Source organism: Eurytemora carolleeae, unplaced genomic scaffold (genome assembly GCF_000591075.1).
Source record: "Eurytemora carolleeae unplaced genomic scaffold, Eaff_2.0 scaffold1350, whole genome shotgun sequence".
Lineage (NCBI taxonomy): Eukaryota > Metazoa > Arthropoda > Copepoda > Calanoida > Temoridae > Eurytemora > Eurytemora carolleeae.
Window position 1 is genome coordinate 7,392 of NW_019397243.1, and position 21,660 is coordinate 29,051.

The following is a 21,660-nucleotide window of genomic DNA, read 5'->3' on the forward strand; positions in this document are numbered from 1 at the left end:
CCCTTTCCTCTATCCTTCCTCCTCCCCCCCCCCCTAAATATTATAGAAATCCATACTTTGGATTTATAACCTTGTTTTGGCAACAATTTTAATTCGAATTTAATTCTCCATAGAAATATTTGCGTTTATAGCCCATTAGCCTCGTAGAACTATTTGTTTGCAGAAGATGATAATCTCCCACATACATAAATATAAAAGAATTATGATTTCAAAAATGTAGAGTTATTTAAAAATAAGTTCTTGTAACAAACTCTAATTTTTAAATCCCTATATCTTTGCAACCCGATGTCGTAGACCTTGCTATTTCAAACTATTAATTCTGTTAGATAAATATAGTCCAAGTTTGAAATTTTAGAGATTTACTTCATCAGGTTGGACATATGTAAGTTTCTTTGGATAATGTATTTCTTGGTTTCTTTAGGTTTGATTGGAACCTTATTCAAAGTTTATGATGTTCATGATATGATCAAGATATTCAAGAATGACAATAACCCAGCAGTTTCAAGACACTAAATCTTTTAAATAACATTAATGTTAGAAGACAAAGTTAGAAATTAATGTATAATATAAGAATGAATATAAGAATCCACTAAACTCGCAACACAAAAAGTTAATCAAACATTTTTAGTATCCAGAAAGCGTATTTAAATTCAAATCTTTTCTATAGCGTAGAATTCTAAAAAATATACATTTCGTTTAATACTAGCAGCAAGCAGGAATCTGGAATATGATATAAAACTTAAAGGGAGTGTTAAAATTAAAATAATAATTCGAGAAAATTCTATTTCTTCTGAAGAGCTGATATATATCTTTGATTGAACTGCCAATTGTTCAAACATCATCAAGATACGAAATTATTTGACTTTTTATTTTTTTTTTATGACAGAATTCCTAATTCCTTAATAACCTTGGAATACATGTTATTTGTATATAATTATACTGATGAATTGACAATTATTGTTTTCTGTATACTCTGATCGAGAGTAGAGTGTGTGTAGGGTTGGGCACGTTCCAACTTTTTCTAGCCGCTTCCTTAACGGTTAGTTCCAACCAACAAAAAATAAAAATTTCAGTTAGCCGTTAATTTTAAAGGTAAGAATGAAACTTTTATTTCCGTTAAAGGCATTTCTCTTTTTTTAATTGCTGTTAGTTAACGATCTCAATTTTATTAACCGCGTTAATGGAAAATGTAACAAACGTAACGACTCTAGCTGTTAATGGTACCTTTATTACAAAATAAACAGCCTTAACAGCGCAAAGCGCCGAAAAAATTTCGTTAAGGGTTAAAAAATCGTTAAAAGCACAGCTGTTAACGGTATATTACAGTATTAATGGCGTTATGGTGAAAAAACTTTGTTAACGGTTTAGAAAAACAAAAGATGACATTTAAAAACATTAAAATGCGTGAAATTTTTAAATTTGTAAAAAAAAATTCTTGCAATTATAATCAGAAAATGACTAACATTAACATTTTTAACTTTTTAGTTAACGTTTGTAACCGTTCATTTTTTAAAACAGCTAATCCGTTTCGTTAACGATTGAAAGATTAACGGTTTTTGCCGTTCGTGAACGTACTCTTCCGTTTATTTTAGAAAACGTCATTTTCGTTAACGGAACTATGCCCAGCCCTAAGTGTTTGTAAGGCGTTGATGATGATATCATTGAAAAATATTTCTCACATTGTAAACCATATAATATCCGGTACCACCCTTTCCATTATTCCCTCTTTCTTCATACATCTCCTTCCCTAATTTACCTTCTTCCTTCTTTGTTTTACCTTCTTCATTCCATGTTTTATCTCCTAACCTCTCTATTTTACCTTCTTCCTTCCCTGTTTTACCTTCTTTCTTTCCTGTTTTACCTCCCTTCTTCTCTGTTTTACATTCTTCCTTTCCTGTTTCATCTTATTACCGCTCTGTTTTATCTTCTTCTTCCTCTGTTCCTTTTCTTCCTTCCCTGTTTTTCATTATTCCTTCCCTGTTTTACCTTCTTCGTTCTCAAGTTCTCTGTTTTATCTTCTTACTTCTCTGTTGTATCTTCTTCCTTTTTTGCTTTACCTTATTCCTTCTTAAATCTAAATTTTCCTTCTCCATTTTACCTTCTGCTTTCATCCATTGCATTTTCCTAGGAAACGGAATGTAAAATGTAGCGAGGGTGAAACAGAATGTAAAATCTAGCGAAGTTGGTACAAAATGTAAATGTAATGAGGGTGGAACAAAATGTTAAGATCGCAAGGAGGAACGAAATGTAAATATTGCGAGTGTGTGGAACGGACTTAAAAATGTAGCGAGGGTGGAATGGACTAACAAATGTAACGAGGGTGGAACGGACTAAAAAATGTAGCGAGGGTGGAACGGACTAACAAATGTAACGAGGGTGGAACGAAATATAAAATGTAGCGAGGTTGGAACGAAATATAAAATGTAGCGAGAGTGAAACGAAATATAAAATGTAGCTTGGGGGGAACGAAATATAAAATGTAGCGAGAGTGGATCGAAATATAAAATGTAGTGGGAGTGGACCGAAATATAAAATGTAGTGAGAGTGGAACGAAATATAAAATTAGCGAGAGCGGAACGAAATATAAAATTTAGTGAGAGTGGAACGAAATATAAAATTAGCGAGAGCGGAACGAAATATAAAATGTAGTGAGAGTGGAACAAAATATAAAATGTAGTGAGATTGGACCGAAATATAAAATGTAGCGAGAGTATAACAAAATATAAAATGTAGTGAGAGTGGAACGAAATATAAAATTAGCGAGAGCGGAACGAAATATAAAATGTAGTGAGAGTGGAACAAAATATAAAATGTAGTGAGAGTGGATCGAAATATAAAATGTAGCGTGAGTGGAACAAAATGTAAAATGTAGTGAGAGTGGTTTGAAATATAAAATGTAGCGTGAGTGGAACAAAATATAAAATGTAGCGTGAGTGGATTGAAATATAAAATGTAGCGTGAGTGGATCGAAATATAAAATGTAGTGAGGGTGGATCGAAATATAAAATGTAATGAGAGTGGAACAAAATATAAAATGTAGTGAGAGTGGACCGAAATATAAAATGTAGTGAGAGTGGAAAGAAATATAAAATGTAGTGAGAGTGGACCGAAATATAAAATGTAGTGAGAGTGGAACGAAATATAAAATTAGTGAGAGCGGAAAAAAATATAAAATGTAGTGAGAGTGGAACGAAATATAAAATGTAGCTGAGTGGAACGAAATATAAAATGTAGCGAGGGTGGAACGAAATATAAAATGTAGTGAGAGCGGAAAGAAATATAAAATGTAGTGAGAGTGGAACAGAATATAAAATGTAGCGAGGGTGGAACAAAATATAAAATGTAGCGAGGGTGGAACGAAATATAAAATGTAGCGAATATGAAACGAAATATAAAATGTAGTGAGAATGGAACAAAATATACAATGTAGTGAGAGTGGAACGAAATATAAAATGTAGCGAGGGTGGAACGAAATATAAAATGTAGTGAGAGTGGAACGAAATATAAAATGTAGCGAGGGTGGAACGAAATATAAAATGTAGTGAGAGTGGGACGAAATATAAAATGTAGCGAGGATGGAAATAAATATAAAATGTAGTGAGAGTGGAACGAATCAAAATATGTTTAAAGAACTGTAGAGTGTGGAAGTCAGTGGACCTCCATTTGTAAAGTGGCATGTCCAATTCTTAAGGGTACCCTATAAAGCTTTGTCTGATAAAGAAAATTTCCATTTGTGATTCTTTAATTATTTTCAATTTTGGTTTATTTGCAAAAATTACTTGCGTATCTCTACTTCAGATTTAATGACAGGAAATTATCAGAATTAAACTAAAAATTACGACGTATCTTCCAATTTATTGACCGGATAACGGGTTAAACGATGCCGCTGTGATTCGGACATGCTCCTTCGTAAATGGAAGGTCACTTGAAATTACAAGAAAAATCACTTTAGCAACAAGTCGGAAGCTGCTCACCTTTCTCTGCCAGGAACTCCAACCTTTCTAAATCTAATTTTTGTAAAACTTTTCAAGTTAAATTTTTTGATTAAAGACTGATTGTACGGGAGACCGACTGAAAACAGTTTCGGCTAGTTCCGTCTCCCTGCCATAAACTGTAATTTCAACTAATGTTAATTATGAATATCCATTTTTACATGTATAGTTTGTGGCTAAATATATAATTTGATTTGATTTGATTTGATGAAAAAAGTTTATGTTACAGGCTTAAGAATATTATCTTTAACCATACAACGCAACTTTTCTGAAAAGACGCAAAGGAAAATATTTATATATAACAAAACAAATAAATACAGAGAAAAGGTATGATTAAAAAAAAGAATTAACTGTGTAAACTACTTCATGTGACAATCAATATATGTATAAAGAAAAGGAAGATGGGTAGAATAGGAGTGGGGGAGGGGGAGGGGTGGTGAAACCAAGGGGGCACAACCATGAAATACGTCAAGGCAATTTATGCAGGGATAATTATTCCTTCCTTCATTATTTATATTTGTAATAATGCATAAAATTGAAATGCAGAAGATTTTAAAAAAGTGTATATCTAAAAGTGTTTTGACCCCTGTATTATTTATAACTTATCTTAAAATCTATTCTTTCCGAAATAGAAGGAACTTAGTATGAATAGAACTTCTTTATGAAAAACATGGAACTCTGAACAATTAATAAGATCTAAAGTTTTCACGTTTAATTATGAAAGCTGACTTGTTTAACATGCGGCTTCTTTTCATTTTTCTAACAGTGTACAGCGATGCAGTGCTGTACTGTACTGCATTCTTTCTTCCTTTTCAGGTACATGATTTGGTACATTCTCGGGAAAAAAACAGAGGAAACGAACCTAAACACTTGTGTTGGGACATTTCATCTATATACAAATTTAGCTTGTCCGTCTGTTTATTTGTATCCAATAAACGTCAAAACGGCTGAACCGATCGGGCCCAAATTTTTTGTAAGACCTCATGTGACCCCAGGGAAGGTTTATGAATGATCAAAATTTTTAAAATTTGTGCTTAAACGTTTTTATTTTTGTAAAATTTTGAAAATGCGCCAAAAAATATTATGAAATCCGCAAACTTTTGTTTTTGTTTAATACTGTACAAAGAGAAGATGCTCACAGATAAAGCCACAATCAAAAGTTGAAAAAGAAGATGGGCGCGAAGCGCCCTAAAAGCCTAGTAAAAATACATTTAATAAATAAGACATTTTATAGATAGGACATTTGATATATAGGACATTTCATATAAGACATTTCATAGAAAGGACATTTCATAGAGAGAGATTATGTTTCATAGATAAGGTATTGTTTTTCTTTTTCCAAGTAATCTTTTCTAATAAAACATAACCTGTTCATTTTACGATTTCTTACATTTTTTACTTCACCTGTTATTCATATTTTCGCTTCAAACATATTATTCATATTTTCGCTTCAAACCTATTATTCATATTTTTGCTTCAAACCTATTATTCATATTTTCGCTTCAAACCTATTATTCATATTTTCGCTTCAAACCTATTAATATTTTCGCTTCAAACCTATTATTCATATTTTCGCTTCAAACTGATATCAAATTATCTTGCGTGTTCAAAAATAAATGTATCTCAACTGATTACATTTTCTAAAATTTTGACACACTTTTTATTGACCAAAACCTTAAATTGTCTTCGAAAAAAATGCTTTTCTGTCTATGAAATTTGAAATTACTTTTCTATGAATATTCTTCCTTGTCCATAACAAATCTGCTCTGTCTATGACATGTAGTATCTATAAAAAGTCCTATCTATGAAATGTCCTATCTAAGCTTTTGTTTTCTATGAAATTTCAATCTATGAAATGGCAATCTATGAAATGTCAATCTATGAAATGCCAATCTATGAAATGTCAATCTATGAATTGCCAATCTATGAAATGTCAATCTATGAAATGCCAATCTATGAAATGTCAATCTATGAATTGTCAATCTATGAAATGTCAATCTATGAAATATCAATCTATGAAATGTCAATCTATGAAATGTCAATCTATGAAATGTCAATCTATGAAATGTCAATCTATGAAATGTCAATCTATGAAATGCCAATCTATGAAATGTCAATCTATGAAATGCCAATCTATGAAATGTCAATCTATGAATTGTCAATCTATGAAATGTCAATCTATGAAATGTCAATCTATGAAATGTCAATCTATGAAATGTCTTTCTATGAAATGTTCCAACACCGAATTTTTAAGATCTTTAGAAAGGTTGGAAAGAGTTATTAAAGAGAGGTATTTTAAATTCATAAAATGCATATATTAACAGATAAGAAAAGAAAAGTTATTAAGCAGAGGGGTTAAAATTTAAAAACTAACAAAGTATTAAATATATTTTATTTTGAAACCAAAGTTTTTAAAGGGGTTTAAGTTGGTTTTATGAGTTAAATAAATAGAACCCCTGAAGAGTGACTAATTATCTTTATCATGTTCATCATATTCGTCGCAAAACAACTAACCATGCAGAGAAGTAATTTTATTTCTAGAGAGGAGGGAGGGCGTTTCCTTCATTACTTTTATTTCTAGAGAGGAGGGGAGGGGGTTTCCTTCATTACTTTTATTCCTGTAGAGGAGGGGAGGGGTTTCCTTCATTACTTTTATTCCTAGAGAGGAGGGGAGGGGTTTCCTTCATTACTTTTATTCCTAGAGAGGAGGGGAGGGGTTTCCTTCATTACTTTTATTCCTAGAGAGGAGGGGAGGGGGTTTCCTTCATTACTTGTATTCTCGTTATTACTAATAAATCAAGATTGCTTATTTTCAGTTTCAATCATTTTTACATATTTGATTAATTTTACATTATTTATAATTTTTACATAATTTATCTTTTTTACATGATTAATCATTTTTACATATTCAATTAATTTTACATTATTAATAATCTTTACATAATTAATCTTTTTTACATGATTAATCATTTTTACATATTTAATTAATTTTACATTATTTATAATTTTTACATAATTTAACCTTTTTACATGATTAATCATTTTTACATATTTAATTAATTTTACATTATTAATAATCTTTACATAATTAATCTTTTTTACATGATTAATAATTTTTACAAAATGAACAGTATTTTGTCAAAGCGCGTTTTAAACTTAAACGAAAAACAAGCACATTGCAATTTAAACGAGTTTGTTAGGTAAAACCAAATGCCATGCACCACTTTAAAGTCGTGGCAGTCTAAAAATGTGATGAATAACTTTCAGACTTTTTATGGTTGTTAACACGATTCTTATTCCTACTAAGTAAGCGTTACAGTTTCTTGATATCATGTTTACTAAGTGATATTGTATCTTTATACATATACTCGTACATAAAGTAAAATCTTGGTTTGTATTTCTGCTCATAACTTATGAACTCCTTGACCGATTTGATTTAAATTTCGATAGGGGGCAAACTCGATTGCACCAAGTTAATGCTCTTCCTTTGGTCTAGATTTTTTTCGGCCTCCAGACAAAGCTGGGTTCCCGAGCTAGTATTGTATAAATTAATAAAAAATTAAAATATAAAATTATATTTTGATATTCTCTACAGCTACTTAAAAAAAGGTTAATATCAGGTGAATAATCTTTAACTGTAGAAGTGTAAATCAATAGTTATTGGATTTTAAATATTCTCGGTTCAGANACCTGTAGGTATTTCTTTATATTTATCATTTTTATATAGTTTTATTAAAACACTGAAATAATGCAATTTACCGGGTTGGTGGGATTGTCCAAGTCACAATGTTCCTAAGGTTGCAAGTCCTTCTGCAAAAAGAGATGAGAATTTTGCCATTTACTCATGTAAAACCAAAGCTATAAACAAGTGCTTAATAGTCTAAGGCTTAAAAATTATATAAAAGTCTAGGGCTTAAAAAATATATAAAAGTCTAGGGCTTAAAAAATATAAAAGAGTTATTCATGGTAAAATCAACTGCCAAGACGTTGCGATACTTCAAAGTCGATCCTGCAGTCTTGAAAACCTTTTCTTAGCAGTTTGGATCGTTGACTCAAAACTATTTTATTTTAGACTGGACTCGGAGTTGGGTACAATGAAGGAACACTGTATAGAGCTCCCGCCACAGTTTCCTACAGATCCAAGAACAATGGAAAATTCAAGTAACCTTTAAAAACATTCAACCTTTTATATTCTATCAAAAATTTACCCTCCCCCCCCACTACCTCTTCTAAAATGGACTTTTTACTAAGAACATTTAGAAACCATAGCTTGGAAAAGATGTAAAAAATATGACTTTTGACTTTTACTTCATCAACATGACTTTAATCACTTATTTTTTTCACTCTTTTTCCCTGACTACTTTGTTATCCCGGCTGTATATTATCCAGTTAAATACTCCATTTGTGATAAACTGAATTTCAAATGCTTCTAATATTTTTAACATGTTGATGAATATCAAATGACCTGGATAATTGTTGATAACGACGATTTGAAATCGGAATTGGTTTCATTAAAAGGTCTGCAGCCCTTAAAAGTTGCATAAAAGAACTTAAAATGGATAGAAAGGATCAATGTAGGATTAATTTTTATGATTTTACTTATCAGGCCCTCTTATCAGCTTGATGATTGGAAATCAGAATCATCAGGTTCATCTTCATATTTCCCCCCTTCTAGCACATCTTCAACTTCATATACATCTCCTGATAGTACTTCTTTATCTCCTCCAACTACTCCATCTACAACACCATCTACTTCTATCACGTTTCCAATAGTTCCCAAGGGACCTGTTGACACAGGTTCTAATTCTTCCGAAGCAACCAAGCCAAGTGATAAAAACAAACCAATCCGATCTAATGATTCTGCTACAAATAGTTTTGATGAAGAATCTGAATTTGTAACCACAACATTGCCGCCAGAAATATATTCTAGATCACCTTCCATAGATAGTTCATATGGAGCACCAATTTTATCAATCTCAGGCTCCTATGATCCTCCAACAAACTCATACGGACCTCCATCTGATTCCTATGGGCCTCCAACAAACCCCCAAGGTCCTTTGTATGTGCCCTCAAAACCCACTTATGGGCCTCCAACCGAATCTTATGAACCTCCAACAGGATCTTACGGACCTCCAACTGGATCTTATGGACCTCCAACTGGATCTTATGGACCTCCAAACGACTCTTATGGACCTCCAAAAGAATCTTATGGACCTCCAACCGGATCTTCTGGATCTCAAAACGATATTAATGGACCTGATCTAAAACCTGTAAACTATTATGAAGGTCCTGATTCTACTGACGAAGGAAAACTGTTTACTACATAATATGCAAAATAAAATGGTGACAATCATGACTTTTGAAATTTAAAGAAAGTAATGAAAATTCAATCTCATAAAAAGCCAATATTTTAGCTTGCTTCGAACCAAAAAGAAAATGAATTTGTTTTTACTATTTTTGTTTAAAGTAATGTATCAGTTTGAGGTTTAGGAAATGGTGGATTTAACTTGTTTGGAGCAATCGCCAGGAAACTTTGGCACACTGGATAATCAAGAACAATTAGTTATATTTCTAAAATACATAATTTCATTTTCAAATCCTGTCCGGTCAAGCTGTCCTGTTTTTACTAATTTACTGGACATTTTCTCCTTAAAGTGTCAAAGTTTTGGTTTAGTAAACTGGATCTCATTAGAACTTTGTTTCTCAGAAAACTAGATTTTTTTACAGGATTTTTTCATTTTAGACAGGTAATATATACAGGTAATAGGTACAGGTAATATGTACAGGTAATATGTACAGGTAATATGTACAGGTTATATGTACAGGTAATATGTACAGGTAATATGTACAGGTAATATGTACAGGTAATATGTACAGGGTTATTCACAAAGGATGAGGCTTCAGAGAAGATTAGATATTTGATTCATTTTAGCACTAAATTCTTGTCATGAAGCTGACATTCCTTTTTTATTCAAGACTTTAGCTGAGTATACCCAATTCAAGCTTTAAGGTATTAATATTCAAAGAGTTTTAGGTGATCATTTAATTCTCATCCTTTGTGGGAAACACTGTATTATGCATATCTAGATATCAAGATCAGAAACGTGAGTTGAAGCCTCGTTTAATCAAAAAATACTTCTCAATATGATCCCAAAAATCATCTATTTCTATCGTGAGCTTTTGTATTACATTTGAAATGAGTTAGCGCCATGTCTGCAAAATAATGAAAGTTTATAGCATGGCTTGTCCGATACACAACCAGTAATCTTTTAACCGTTTATATTTCACAAATATTAAAATCTACCTTCTTAAAATTTGCAGAACATTAATATTTTTATTTGAATTTTTGGAAAAGACATTTGCCATTGAATATTTGGTATTTTCAAGAAATGTTTGGTGGGTTTAAGAGATAAACGCAATGAGTTCTCTATCGTCGATGATCGTTTACATAATAGTACCGTTGTAAAAGTGGAATATATATCTAGATAATAAAGCACTTTGCTCATATATTTATATATATTTACATGTCAGCTATGGCTGGCCAAACGACTAAATCAAATGAACTGAAATTTGTTTATGAAACAAATGGGTATCGTGGGAGTGTCATAGACTAAAAAAATTCGAAACTTTTTTCTTCAAAAATCGAATATTTTTAAAGTTTTTAAAATTCCAAGGGCACCGCCGGTCAATTCAGCTAGTATATTTTATAACTGTTTTATGTTTATCAAAGGATCCTAATCTACCGGTTGAATATGAGATCAATGATGAGTATGGTGCCCCCTCTCTACCCAATGATGAGTATGGTGCCCCCTCTCTACCCAACTGTTCAGGTGATCCTTTTTCTCAACACATGACATAAATCTTCCAAAATTTTATTCTCAAACAGTAAAGAACTGCATTCTGCTATTCTTTTTAAACATTACAAAGGTTAGAAGAAAAACTACCTCAATCTTATCAGAACTATATAATAGACACTAATTCCCATACATTAAGTTAAAATAACAGATGTCGTCTTTTCAAGATTTAGGGGGTTTTCGTTCACAATAACCCTGAGGCAGAGACCCAAAGGAGTTGCGCACATGCTCTCTCTTTATCTTTTAACACAACGCTGCCTGCGCGGAACGTCTTTGGGCTTTTGTCTCAGTGTTATTGTGAACGAAAAACCCTTAAACTTTGAAAATACGACATATAATGTTTATCTGTTATTGTTAATTAATCTATGCTAATTCCTAACGGAAGTTGAAAAAACGAAACTGAATTGCGTTAATACTACCGGTTACTTGAGGAGTAGATCTGATTAATGCGTTAATTTAAATAAACGTTCATCAACGGATAAATAAACGTTCATCAACGGTTGGCGTTGATATCAATGCAATGAAGACGATTTTTTATTTAAGCTTTGATTTCTAACAAGCCTGTTAAAATAACAAGTTTACAAGTAAACAAAGAGAAGCTGTAAAGTTGACAGTTTCTATTTGTTTTTAAGTTTATGTGTATCCACGCTGTTTGAAAGCTTAATAAAAGTTAAAATTGATATCAAAAGACGTCTTCATCGTGTTGATAAATACATCGTATTTTTTAGAATTTTTTATGTTTTTTAATTTTTCAGATGCTGGAGAGGAACATGGAGGTGGATACTCAGGATATGGAGATTGGTTGGAAACAACACCGCCGAGTTACTCATCTACCAAACCTAGTTACTCACCTAAAAAACCTAGTTACTCATCCTCGAAACCTAGTTACTCACCTAAGAAGCCAAGTTACTCAAACAGGAAACCAAGTTACTCAACCAGGCGACCGAGTAAACGTCCAAAAAATAACACAAATCGACCGGTTAGTTCCTCTAAAAGACCCATAACGACCCATAGTGGAGGTTCTAGAAGACCTGCAGGCTATAAACCAAGTTATAAACCAAGTTATGAACCAAGGTATACAGATCATTTTCTTGCTAACTTAAATTTTTTTAATGAATATTTAATTCAGTAAGATATAAGCTAGATCAGATTTTTTTTCTCTAATTTTCTAATCCTTCAAACTTGATGATGTAGATATTTCAAACGTATATGCTGCTAGTTCAAATATCTAATGTATAAATATTAAAGGTTTACACCATTAAGTTGCAAGGATAAAGTGTAAGGTGAGTGCTCAGCTCTTTAATCTTACATAAGTTCTTCAGACTGCAGAACAGTTTCTCCTTCTAACTTTTTTATACTTCCTGGCCTAGTTATCCTCTGCTAGTCACTTCCTTTTAGATTTATTCTTTCTGTTCTATCCATATCTCTTGTATATTTAGTTCTCTCTACTACCCACCCCGACCTAGCTCAGATTCTAGAGAACCTGGATACGAGAAACCTAGTTTAGGAAAACCGATCTTAATTTAAAGCATTGAGGGTGAAAAGCAAACAAAATTTGGGCAGTGTTTTTTTGCAACAGATTTACCATTTCGGCAAAAATATATATTTTTATATTCTGTGTTTAGTATATTTTTATTTGGACCGTTTTCTGTAAAATTGACTAAATTAATGCATCATGACTGTGCAGTTTGTTATGATCACTAATTGTCTCAGGGGAGACGGTATAGGAGCAGATGGAATAGTAATGAGATGACATTTAAGTTCAAAATTATATCTTATCTAATTCATGGTTAATTGAGCAAAGTAAACCCATATTAAGTTTTATGAGTTCAAATTGTTATGTTGTAGAGAGGTTTTGCTACACCTATTAAAGTGACTGTAGACGTATTTTAAGTGACCCTACATTTAAAGAGTCCGAGACAAACCCTATATAAATAACAATAAGAAAAAATATCGGAGTTTTTTATCTCAAAATGTGGTCAATTCGGAAAATTTCCCTCATTAAAGTTAATTTTATAAGAGACATAACAATTTAAAATAATTGTTTTAGCGAGTAAATAACGAAATAACATTCATCTTGATCAAACCAAGGTTCTGTTGTGAATCAGACTAGTAGCTCTATAAACTGAGGTTCCCTTGAAATTACTTAATAAAAAAGATGGGGTTAAGACGGAGAAATTATAGGAGAAGAAACCCCTACACCCAGTCCTATTTACTTCAACCCTAGACGACACCCATCTATCAAACCAAGAACTCCAATCTACTTTCCTCCGAACCCACCAATATCATCAGCGTTCTCAGGTATTCAAGGAAAAGGATTTTAAATTCTGAACTCAGACAACATATTGGCCTAATTTTCTCTCCCTTTACAGTTTTGTACATTTAAAAATCGGATTGCAGAGGATAACTTATAAATCCCTGCTCCATCACCCTTAGGCCTTACAAACTTTAAACTTTCTTAGCGATCAGATATCGGCAATATTGACTTAATCTAAGTCTAAGACAGATCGAATGAAAACATATCTTCTAAGAATAGTTTTGTAAGATAAGATAAGATAAGATAACGTTTATTGCTAAAATAAATGTATCTGTATACAGATAGAGTTTACAATCACAAAATTGATGATTATATTAACAGTACAAGTATAAAGCAATTAGGTGGAAAATAGCTCTTGGCTGTTTTGATTATTTTTTCCACCTAATGTTAGTAATAATAACAAAATATTTCAATTAAATAGATTTAAGGAGAACGATTAGAGATCAGGGTGCGAATTTATCATATGCCAAATAGTTTATACATAAATTCGAATAACTAGAGTTTAAAGTAATTTTCAGACATGTACACAACAAATATCAAAGCATATTAAAACATATCTAATTAGTTTTACATGAATAGCAATTCGGTTTATAACACATTGTCCTATAATTTTCAAAAAGAGAATTTAGTAGTCTATTTTTAAATATACTTAGAGAGTTGCTTCTTTTTAAGTCAAGTCAAGTCAAGTTGCTGAAGAATTTTTTTTGAATTTTTACCTGAAGGGTTTCAGTGGTTTAAAGGTTAAATTAACTTGACGATATTTTTTCTTTCGTTATTAGATTTATTAAATACCGCCTGATGAATAAACCCTTAAACTGCGCGGTTTAAATTTCCATTGACAACGAGTAAAGGCTACAATTTATTAAAATGAATAAATTTCCTCATCAATGGATTGGATATGTATCTGCAATATTTATATACTGCGGTGTTAACCAGTTTGGTACAAACTTTTTAAAACTTTTGCATCAAATGAAAGTTCGGAGAAATAGTTTTATCATACAAGCTCAGCATTTGAGTAAACTCCAAGGTAAGCCTTTATAGATATAGGATCTGAACTTTTAAACTTGATTTTGGTTTAAAGGAATTGAGTCTTTGCCACAAACTCGGATTTTTAAATCCCAATTTCTTAAAAACCAAATGTCGTAGACCGTAGGTATTTCAAACTATGAATTCTAGTGGATCAAACAGTATAAGTTTGAAATATGAAAGGTTTGCATCATCTGGTTGTTGAGATTTAGGTATTACAAAATTCGGATTTGTGGCAAAAACTCAATTTCTTTATTTTTATTAACATATAAGTAGAATTTACATTTCAATCCCCCTCTTTTAGAGAGGTTGAATGATAAATTCCAATTAGAGCAATAAAAAGTTGTGTATTTTCTACCATTATATTAATTGTGGGTCCTTATGCTATAAATGGCGGGGAGGGGCCGGTGTCTTTACACATAATGATTTACCAATATCGTTTTAAGAACCATCGAGTGTGGAAGAGTCTTTTGAAACGCTTTCCCAAACCTTGGAAGAAATTATTGATTCTAAGGTAATATATTATTTTTAACATTTGTCACTTTTCTTTTTTCTTTTCTATTTAGATGAAAATGGCACAGACAACAATGGAGAATAATATGAAAAACTTTTTATCCGGAGAATCAGCTGCACATGTGACGACTGATATGTTCAAGGAATCAGCTGCACCTGTGGCTGATATGTTCAAGGAATCAGCTGCACCTATGTTAGCTTTGCACCAAGAATCAGCTGTTCCTGAACCTGAAGGCAAATTTCAAAGCATGCATCACAGGTTGATAAATTTACTTTAAAACCATTTTTTAACGCATCGTTCATTCTCAACAAAAACTAGAACAAATGTAAATTAAGACATGGTGCAAAGTTCTAACAGATTTAATAAATCAGATCATTCGTATAGTACTTTTCTTCAAACTTTTGGATTTTTTTAAAGGGTGTCTGTTAAGTTTCAGAAATAATAAACATAACATTTGTTTATAGAATTATAAAATCAAATGATATTATTGTTTGTATTGTTTAGTTGGACTCCAATGAGTTTTCTTGCTCGCATGGTATCAACGGAAGGAGCAGATGCTGAGGTAAAATATTTTCATTAAATAGGAATATAGCTGAAATTGCAAACTTGTCATTATTTCAAGGAAGATATTTGGTTGCACGTTGGTAAATAATAATGGTGTTAGGTATTTTCTCAAGGGACAATTTTCCAAATCACAACTTCCCAAATGTGCAATTTTCCAAGCGGCAACTTCCAAAGGTTAGGCTAGGCTCTCTGAGGCGCCGTAGGCAGCAATGAGGGCCAAGCGCTGCGGCTAGGATTGGATAGGGGGCCGATCACTGCGGCTAGGATTGGATAGGGGGCCGAGCGCTCCGGTTAAAACATGCTAGGGGTCGATAGCGGCGGCTAGGACATACGTTGGAAGTTACCACTTGGAAAATAGCAAATTTGGAAAGTTTTCACTTGGGAAAATACTCTTGGGTAGTTGCCTCTTAGGAAAATGCATTTGGGAAAGTAACTAACATCTTTATCATAATTAATGTTTATAGGATAAAAAACATACAGTGAAACCCTTAATAACGAATACATCGAAAGAATTCATCAAATGTCGTATTCTTCACTTTCTAATTATGGAATGTTGCAGATATTTGTTTTTATAATTAAATGATTATATGGAACTCTTTAAAACTGTTCCCGCATATTCATGGCTATTTATTTATTTTCGCAAATACTGAGATTTACGTAAAATAGTATAAACTCATTGAAAAATTGTCAAGACGACATTTGATAAATTCTTCCGATGTATTCGTTATTAAGGGTTTCGCTGTAGAAAAACAAATGTTAAATAATCATGTTGTATTCTCAGAATGAAATAAATGAAGGATTGGAAGATATTGAAGAATATCAGATTTCGGATAAAAACGAGATGGAAAACTACAGCAAGAAAGGTAAACTGGAACCATATTTATAAATCGATCAATCAAATCAATCAAATCAATCAAATCAATCAAATCAATCAAATCAATCAAATCAATCAAATCAATCAAATCAATCAAATCAGTCAAAACAATCAATTATTTATTTGGTTCCTTACAATTACAAAATATGTCGGAACTAAAGAAACAAAAAGGTTTCCAAAGATTTTAATATCGTATCTGATTGTATTGAAAAATAAAGCCAATTACATCTAAACGCGGTGTGTTATAAAAAATTGTGTTTTATAATGTATTTTTAAATAACCATGAACCATCACGACTAGACTCCGGATCAGACACATTTATTAGATATTGTGGAAGACGATGCCTGGCCGCGTTAAACTAGTTCCACAAGATTCAACAGAATGAGATAGAACGGATACGGGGCATTAGTACTGATATCATCTCTACAGTCTACACGTGCGATATCAATATTGACTCTAGTTCTGAACCCTCTAGTAATAAGTTATAAGAAATATATATACTGGAAGTTATTTATGCATTTTATTAGAGTCTGACTCACGTCCTCTATAATATCACAATACTATTTATCAAACTGTGTTTAGATGACATGGGGGACAAAAACAAAATGGAGAAATATAACAACAATGTACGACAAAATATAACTAAGGTTAGTGAACATTCAGTGTCCAAGTTTTTTTTTTTGATTTTAACAAGCACATCAAAAATTTACAGTACTATAATAAATGGTTATATTGACAGAAGAAATAACCCTGAAAGAAATTTAACCCTAAACAGGCTGGAGGTGGAGCCCTCCTCTCATTTTTACAATAGAGCCTTTAAATTTCTATTCATTAAAGGGAGTGACCGGCAATGCATGGTAGTTGAAGTGAAAATGAAGTATTGTGGAGAATTTTTATAGGATTTATTTGAGATATATAAAACTTTTAATGATGTATAATCACGAAAATATTTCTCAATGAAAATTTGTCTATAAATCAATGTTAAAATCAATTATGTCTTTTTCATCATTCCATTGAATTACTTATTTTTATAAATTTGTTCGAAGATTTCTCTAAATTCTTCAAATGTTGTCTTTCCGATAAAAATTCCAGTAAATCTACAGAAAATATTTGCGAACAAGGAGACATTTCAGAAACCAATAACTGAATAAGATTACTTATTTTCGATGATAAGAGTTATACATAAATTCAGACCCCAGCCTTTGCAGGGTTTACAGGAAAGGAAGTTTTTGCCAAAAACTTAAATTTTCTAATCCCTATCCCGTTGCAACCTGATGGTGTAAATCTTTGATATTTCAAACTTGACTATCTGATCTAATCAGAATTCATGGTTTGAAATATCAATGGTCTACGATATATGCATCGGGTGGCAAAGATATAAGAATTATGAAATATTTTTATTCAAAATCCTGAATTAGCCATAGATAAATAAATAAACATAGATAGCTTATGTACCCAAAATCACCAAGAATTGCACAGTCAAAGTGTACTTCAATGATAAGTAGGGTGGTTTGGTGTTTTAATAGAGTGTAAAATAACTCCGGGAATGGAACTTTTTGAACAACAATATTTCACTGAGCAATATATCATAATGACGAGAACTGAAGAAGGACATGAGAAGGACTAAACTAACTTAAATTTCTCTCTACAGAACTCATGTATACAACAAGTACTCAATGACATAAGAACAGCCAATGTTCACAACCGACCTAGTTAATCTATATAATAGGAATATCCTTAAAACATCTCTGTACATTTAAATCTTTATCTATGGAATAAGCCGACAGGATGCCCAACATCAGGATATAGTGTATCTGAAAAATCTGAAATGGTAAATTTGAGAACTTGTCGGAGGTGTCAAGAAAATTTTTCAATAATATGAAGAATATGGTGCGGTTGAGATAAAATTGTTTTAAAAATTACAATAAAATAAACGTTCAAAAGCATTTTCTTGTTTAGTGGTCTGATCTACCGATGAATAAGAAGATGAATATGAGTGAAGAAATATATACAATATTCCTAGAGGTTCTCAAACAAACAGATTCATTAAACACCGACGTCAAGGGTAAGCATCAAAACTTTGTTTTACCAAAAAAACAATTAAGGATTAGAAAATTAGAGTTTGAGGCGAGTGTTTGGTTTGGTTCTATTATATGTATGTTTGGGATATTGGATAAGATTAATATTTTTAATCACTTTTCTTTATATAAACTAGCTTGAGAACCAAGCATTGCTCAGAGTACTCACAATTACTCCAGCCGTTTACCCGCGCTTGGTCGTAAATTACGATTCGACCCACTCAACATTCCCATGGTTCTCCCGAGTTCCCCCATCAAAACTTGAGGCAAATCGGTCAAGGGGTCCGTGACTTATGATCAGATATACAAACAAACAAACACCCAAACAGAGTATACAACTTTATATATATAAAATATATGGATGGGTTAGATATCATGTTCATGCATGGATATTTTCTAGATTATATGGATATGGATGAAATGGATATTTTCTAGATTCTATGGATATGGATGAAATTGATATTTTCTAGATTCTATGGATATGGATGAAATGAATATTTTCTAGAAAGGATGGATATTGATGAAATGGAAATTTTCTAGATTCTATGGATATGGATGAAATGGATATTTTCTAGATTCTATGGATATTGATGAAATGGATATTTTCTAGATTTTATGGATATGGATGAAATGGATATTTTCTAGATTCTATGGATATGGATGAAATGGATATTTTCTAGATTCTATGGATATGAATGAAATGGATATTTTCTAGATTTATGGATATGGATGAAATGGATATTTTCTAAATTCTATGGATATGGATGAAATGAATATTTTCTATATAGGATGGATATGGAAATGGATGAAATGGATATTTTCTAGATTCTATGGATATGGATGAAATGGATATACTAAACATGATTGAAGATATCGACCAAGAATCAGAAAATGCAAGTTTAGAGCTCTTTACGAGGTAAAAATTGATTTATTAAAATATTAAGTTAATGGAATCATTTTCTTTTACAATAAAGTATTTTTTCAGAATGAAGGAGAAAATGCTGCGGCCGAAAAATATTGAAGATATATTAAATATCATAAGGTAAACTGTTCAGTGTTAGAAGGAAAAACAGTTGAAAGAAGTTGGGTTTTCCTTTTATTATAAAATTAGTTTTTTGTAAAAAAAATATGCCCAGATGTTTGTGACGTGAATCTCGGATCAAACATTGGTCTCCATCAATATGCGAACCTACAGATTGATTTATTTCCTTTTCAATGTTTCATGGTGGTCATTCCTTGCAGGGATAACTTAAATCAAGGGAGCAGGCATTGATCTTTAAATTTAAAAGTGCCCAATTTGGATATCAAGATCAAGCGTTTAAGGTTAAGGATACTCCACACAAAAGTTTGTATTTATATTGTATAGATCTATATATAAACTAGCCTTAGAGGGCGCTTCGCGCCCATCTTCTAAATTAATTGTGAACATGTTCTCTTTGTGTACATCGTAAAACAAAACTAAAATAATTCGCGGATTTTCACAAAAAATTTCGTGGATTTTCAAAATTTTAAAAAATTTAATGACGATCAAATTTTGATTGAGACAAATATTTAAAACTTCAATCATTCATAAACCTTCCCTGGGGTCCCTAGATGTCCCACAAATTGGATACAAACAGACAGACACCCAAACAGACAAGCCAAATTTATATATAGATGTGGCTTGTCTGTATTGGTGGGCGTCTGTTTGTTTGTATCCAATAAACGTCAAAACGGCTGAACCGATCGGGCCCAAATTTTGTATGGGACATCACGTGACCACAGGGAAAGTTTATATATGATAACAAATTTTAAAAAATGTGTTTCAAAGGTTTTTAATTTTGTAAAAAAATTGAAATTCTTGAAAATCCGCGAATTTTTTTTTTTAAAAATCCGCAAAAAGCCTAGTATTTTAAAAATGGTTTATTTAGAAATACAACTGAGAACGAGGTAAATACATTTGATGATTCTACGGACATGTTTGCTGATGTTCCTAAAGATTCTACGGACATGTTTGCTGATGATCCTAAAGATTCTACAGACATGTTTGCTGATGATCCTAAAGATTCTACGGACATGTTTGCTGATGATCCTAAAGATTCTACGGACATGTTTGCTGATGATCCTAAAGATTCTACGGACATGTTTGTTGAAGATCCTAAAGATTCTACGGACATGTTTGCTGATGATCCTAAAGATTCTACGGACATGTTTGCTGATGTTCCTAAAGATTCTACGGACATGTTTGCTGATGATCCTAAAGATTCTACGGACATGTTTGCTGATGATCCTAAAGATTCTACAGATATGTTTGATGACGAAATTGAAGATTCTACGGATATCTTTGATGAAGAACTTGAAGAACAGCTTTTCCAAGGTTTAAAAACTTTAAAGTGTAAAGAAATTTCATGTGGCCCTCCATTGAACTTAAGAATACTTTATTTAGTTTCCAGGAGTTACAGAAAAACCGGGACAATTTATCTTCTCTCATTTCTAGAAATATATATATTCAAAAAAAATGATTTCTCCGCTGTCTGGATCAAGGGTACCGTTTTGAATCAGACCTGCCACACTACTTTTTTTTAATGAAGGGTCACATCCGCAATTTATAACTTTATTAAAGGAGGATCCAATTTGACACTTCTTGTCTCGAACAGAGTGAAAGACTTATGATTGGGATCCTGCTTCAAATAGTTTAAAATAGTTTCTGGGCCAGACTTTTTTTCGCTATTAATTAAATTTGGTGCCAGGGCTCATCAACCCTCATTGCATCTGTTTATAATTAGATCATTATACTTGTTATATCATTTAACATTGATTATTTCTAGAATATGAGGTTTCTGGATTAGAAAATATCGGAACAAGCCCGCCTCCATTTTTACAGGAGACGCATTTATATTCAGAAAAACCTGAGTCCAGCTTAAGCATTGGGTTAGAGAAATCTAATATAAGCTTAAGTCCAGTTTTAGCTGATTCTGAGACCAAGTTGAACCCAGTTTTGGTTGAGTCCAACACACGGTTGATTCCTAGTTCAGATGACGTGCCTACCGCGATAAACTCGGTAATAACTTTTTATGTTCGTCTAAAATATATTTTTGGAATTTAAAAATTGTATTAACATTGTCAGCATTATTCAAGGGCCGTACGTCGTTAACAAAGAACAATCTGGTTTAATCGTTGTTTATAGATAAAAATCAAAGAACGCATAAAAACCTCCCGGGTTGCTCAAGAGTTTGTGACGATCAATGAATTCAAGAACGCGGATAGACGGGGTTGGAGAGACGGGGTTGGATAGACGGGGTTGGATAGACGGGGTTGGATAGACGGGTTGGATAGACGGGGTTGGAGAGACGGGGTTGGATAGACGAGGTTAGATAGACGGGTTGGATAGACGGGGTTGGATAGACGGGGTTGGAGAGACGGGGTTGGATAGACGGGGTTGGATAGACGGGGTTGGATAGA

At 32.3% G+C, this 21,660-nt stretch overlaps 1 protein-coding gene across 2 annotated transcripts in view; it reads left to right on the forward strand.

The window, feature by feature from the left end:
• Positions 1–4,652: 4,652 nt before the first annotated feature.
• Positions 4,653–21,660, forward strand: part of LOC111712991 (uncharacterized) — a 19,513-nt gene continuing 2,505 nt past the window's right edge. Inside the window, exons 1-19 of one of the 2 annotated variants that reach the window (XM_023487762.1) lie at positions 4,653–4,808; positions 8,065–8,153; positions 8,599–9,299; positions 9,483–9,519; positions 9,667–9,739; positions 10,723–10,822; positions 11,602–11,920; positions 12,286–12,353; positions 13,016–13,147; positions 14,636–14,703; positions 14,756–14,961; positions 15,208–15,265; positions 16,049–16,130; positions 16,724–16,788; positions 18,101–18,206; positions 19,045–19,135; positions 19,205–19,261; positions 20,130–20,575; positions 21,027–21,259. In XM_023487762.1, the coding sequence (XP_023343530.1) occupies positions 4,710–4,808; positions 8,065–8,153; positions 8,599–9,299; positions 9,483–9,519; positions 9,667–9,739; positions 10,723–10,822; positions 11,602–11,920; positions 12,286–12,353; positions 13,016–13,147; positions 14,636–14,703; positions 14,756–14,961; positions 15,208–15,265; positions 16,049–16,130; positions 16,724–16,788; positions 18,101–18,206; positions 19,045–19,135; positions 19,205–19,261; positions 20,130–20,575; positions 21,027–21,259 (3,030 nt within the window). In that variant the 5' untranslated portion in view covers positions 4,653–4,709. The remainder of the gene's footprint in view (positions 4,809–8,064; positions 8,154–8,598; positions 9,300–9,482; positions 9,520–9,666; positions 9,740–10,722; positions 10,823–11,601; positions 11,921–12,285; positions 12,354–13,015; positions 13,148–14,635; positions 14,704–14,755; positions 14,962–15,207; positions 15,266–16,048; positions 16,131–16,723; positions 16,789–18,100; positions 18,207–19,044; positions 19,136–19,204; positions 19,262–20,129; positions 20,576–21,026; positions 21,260–21,660) is intronic. The other variant, XM_023487763.1, reaches the window with a different exon arrangement.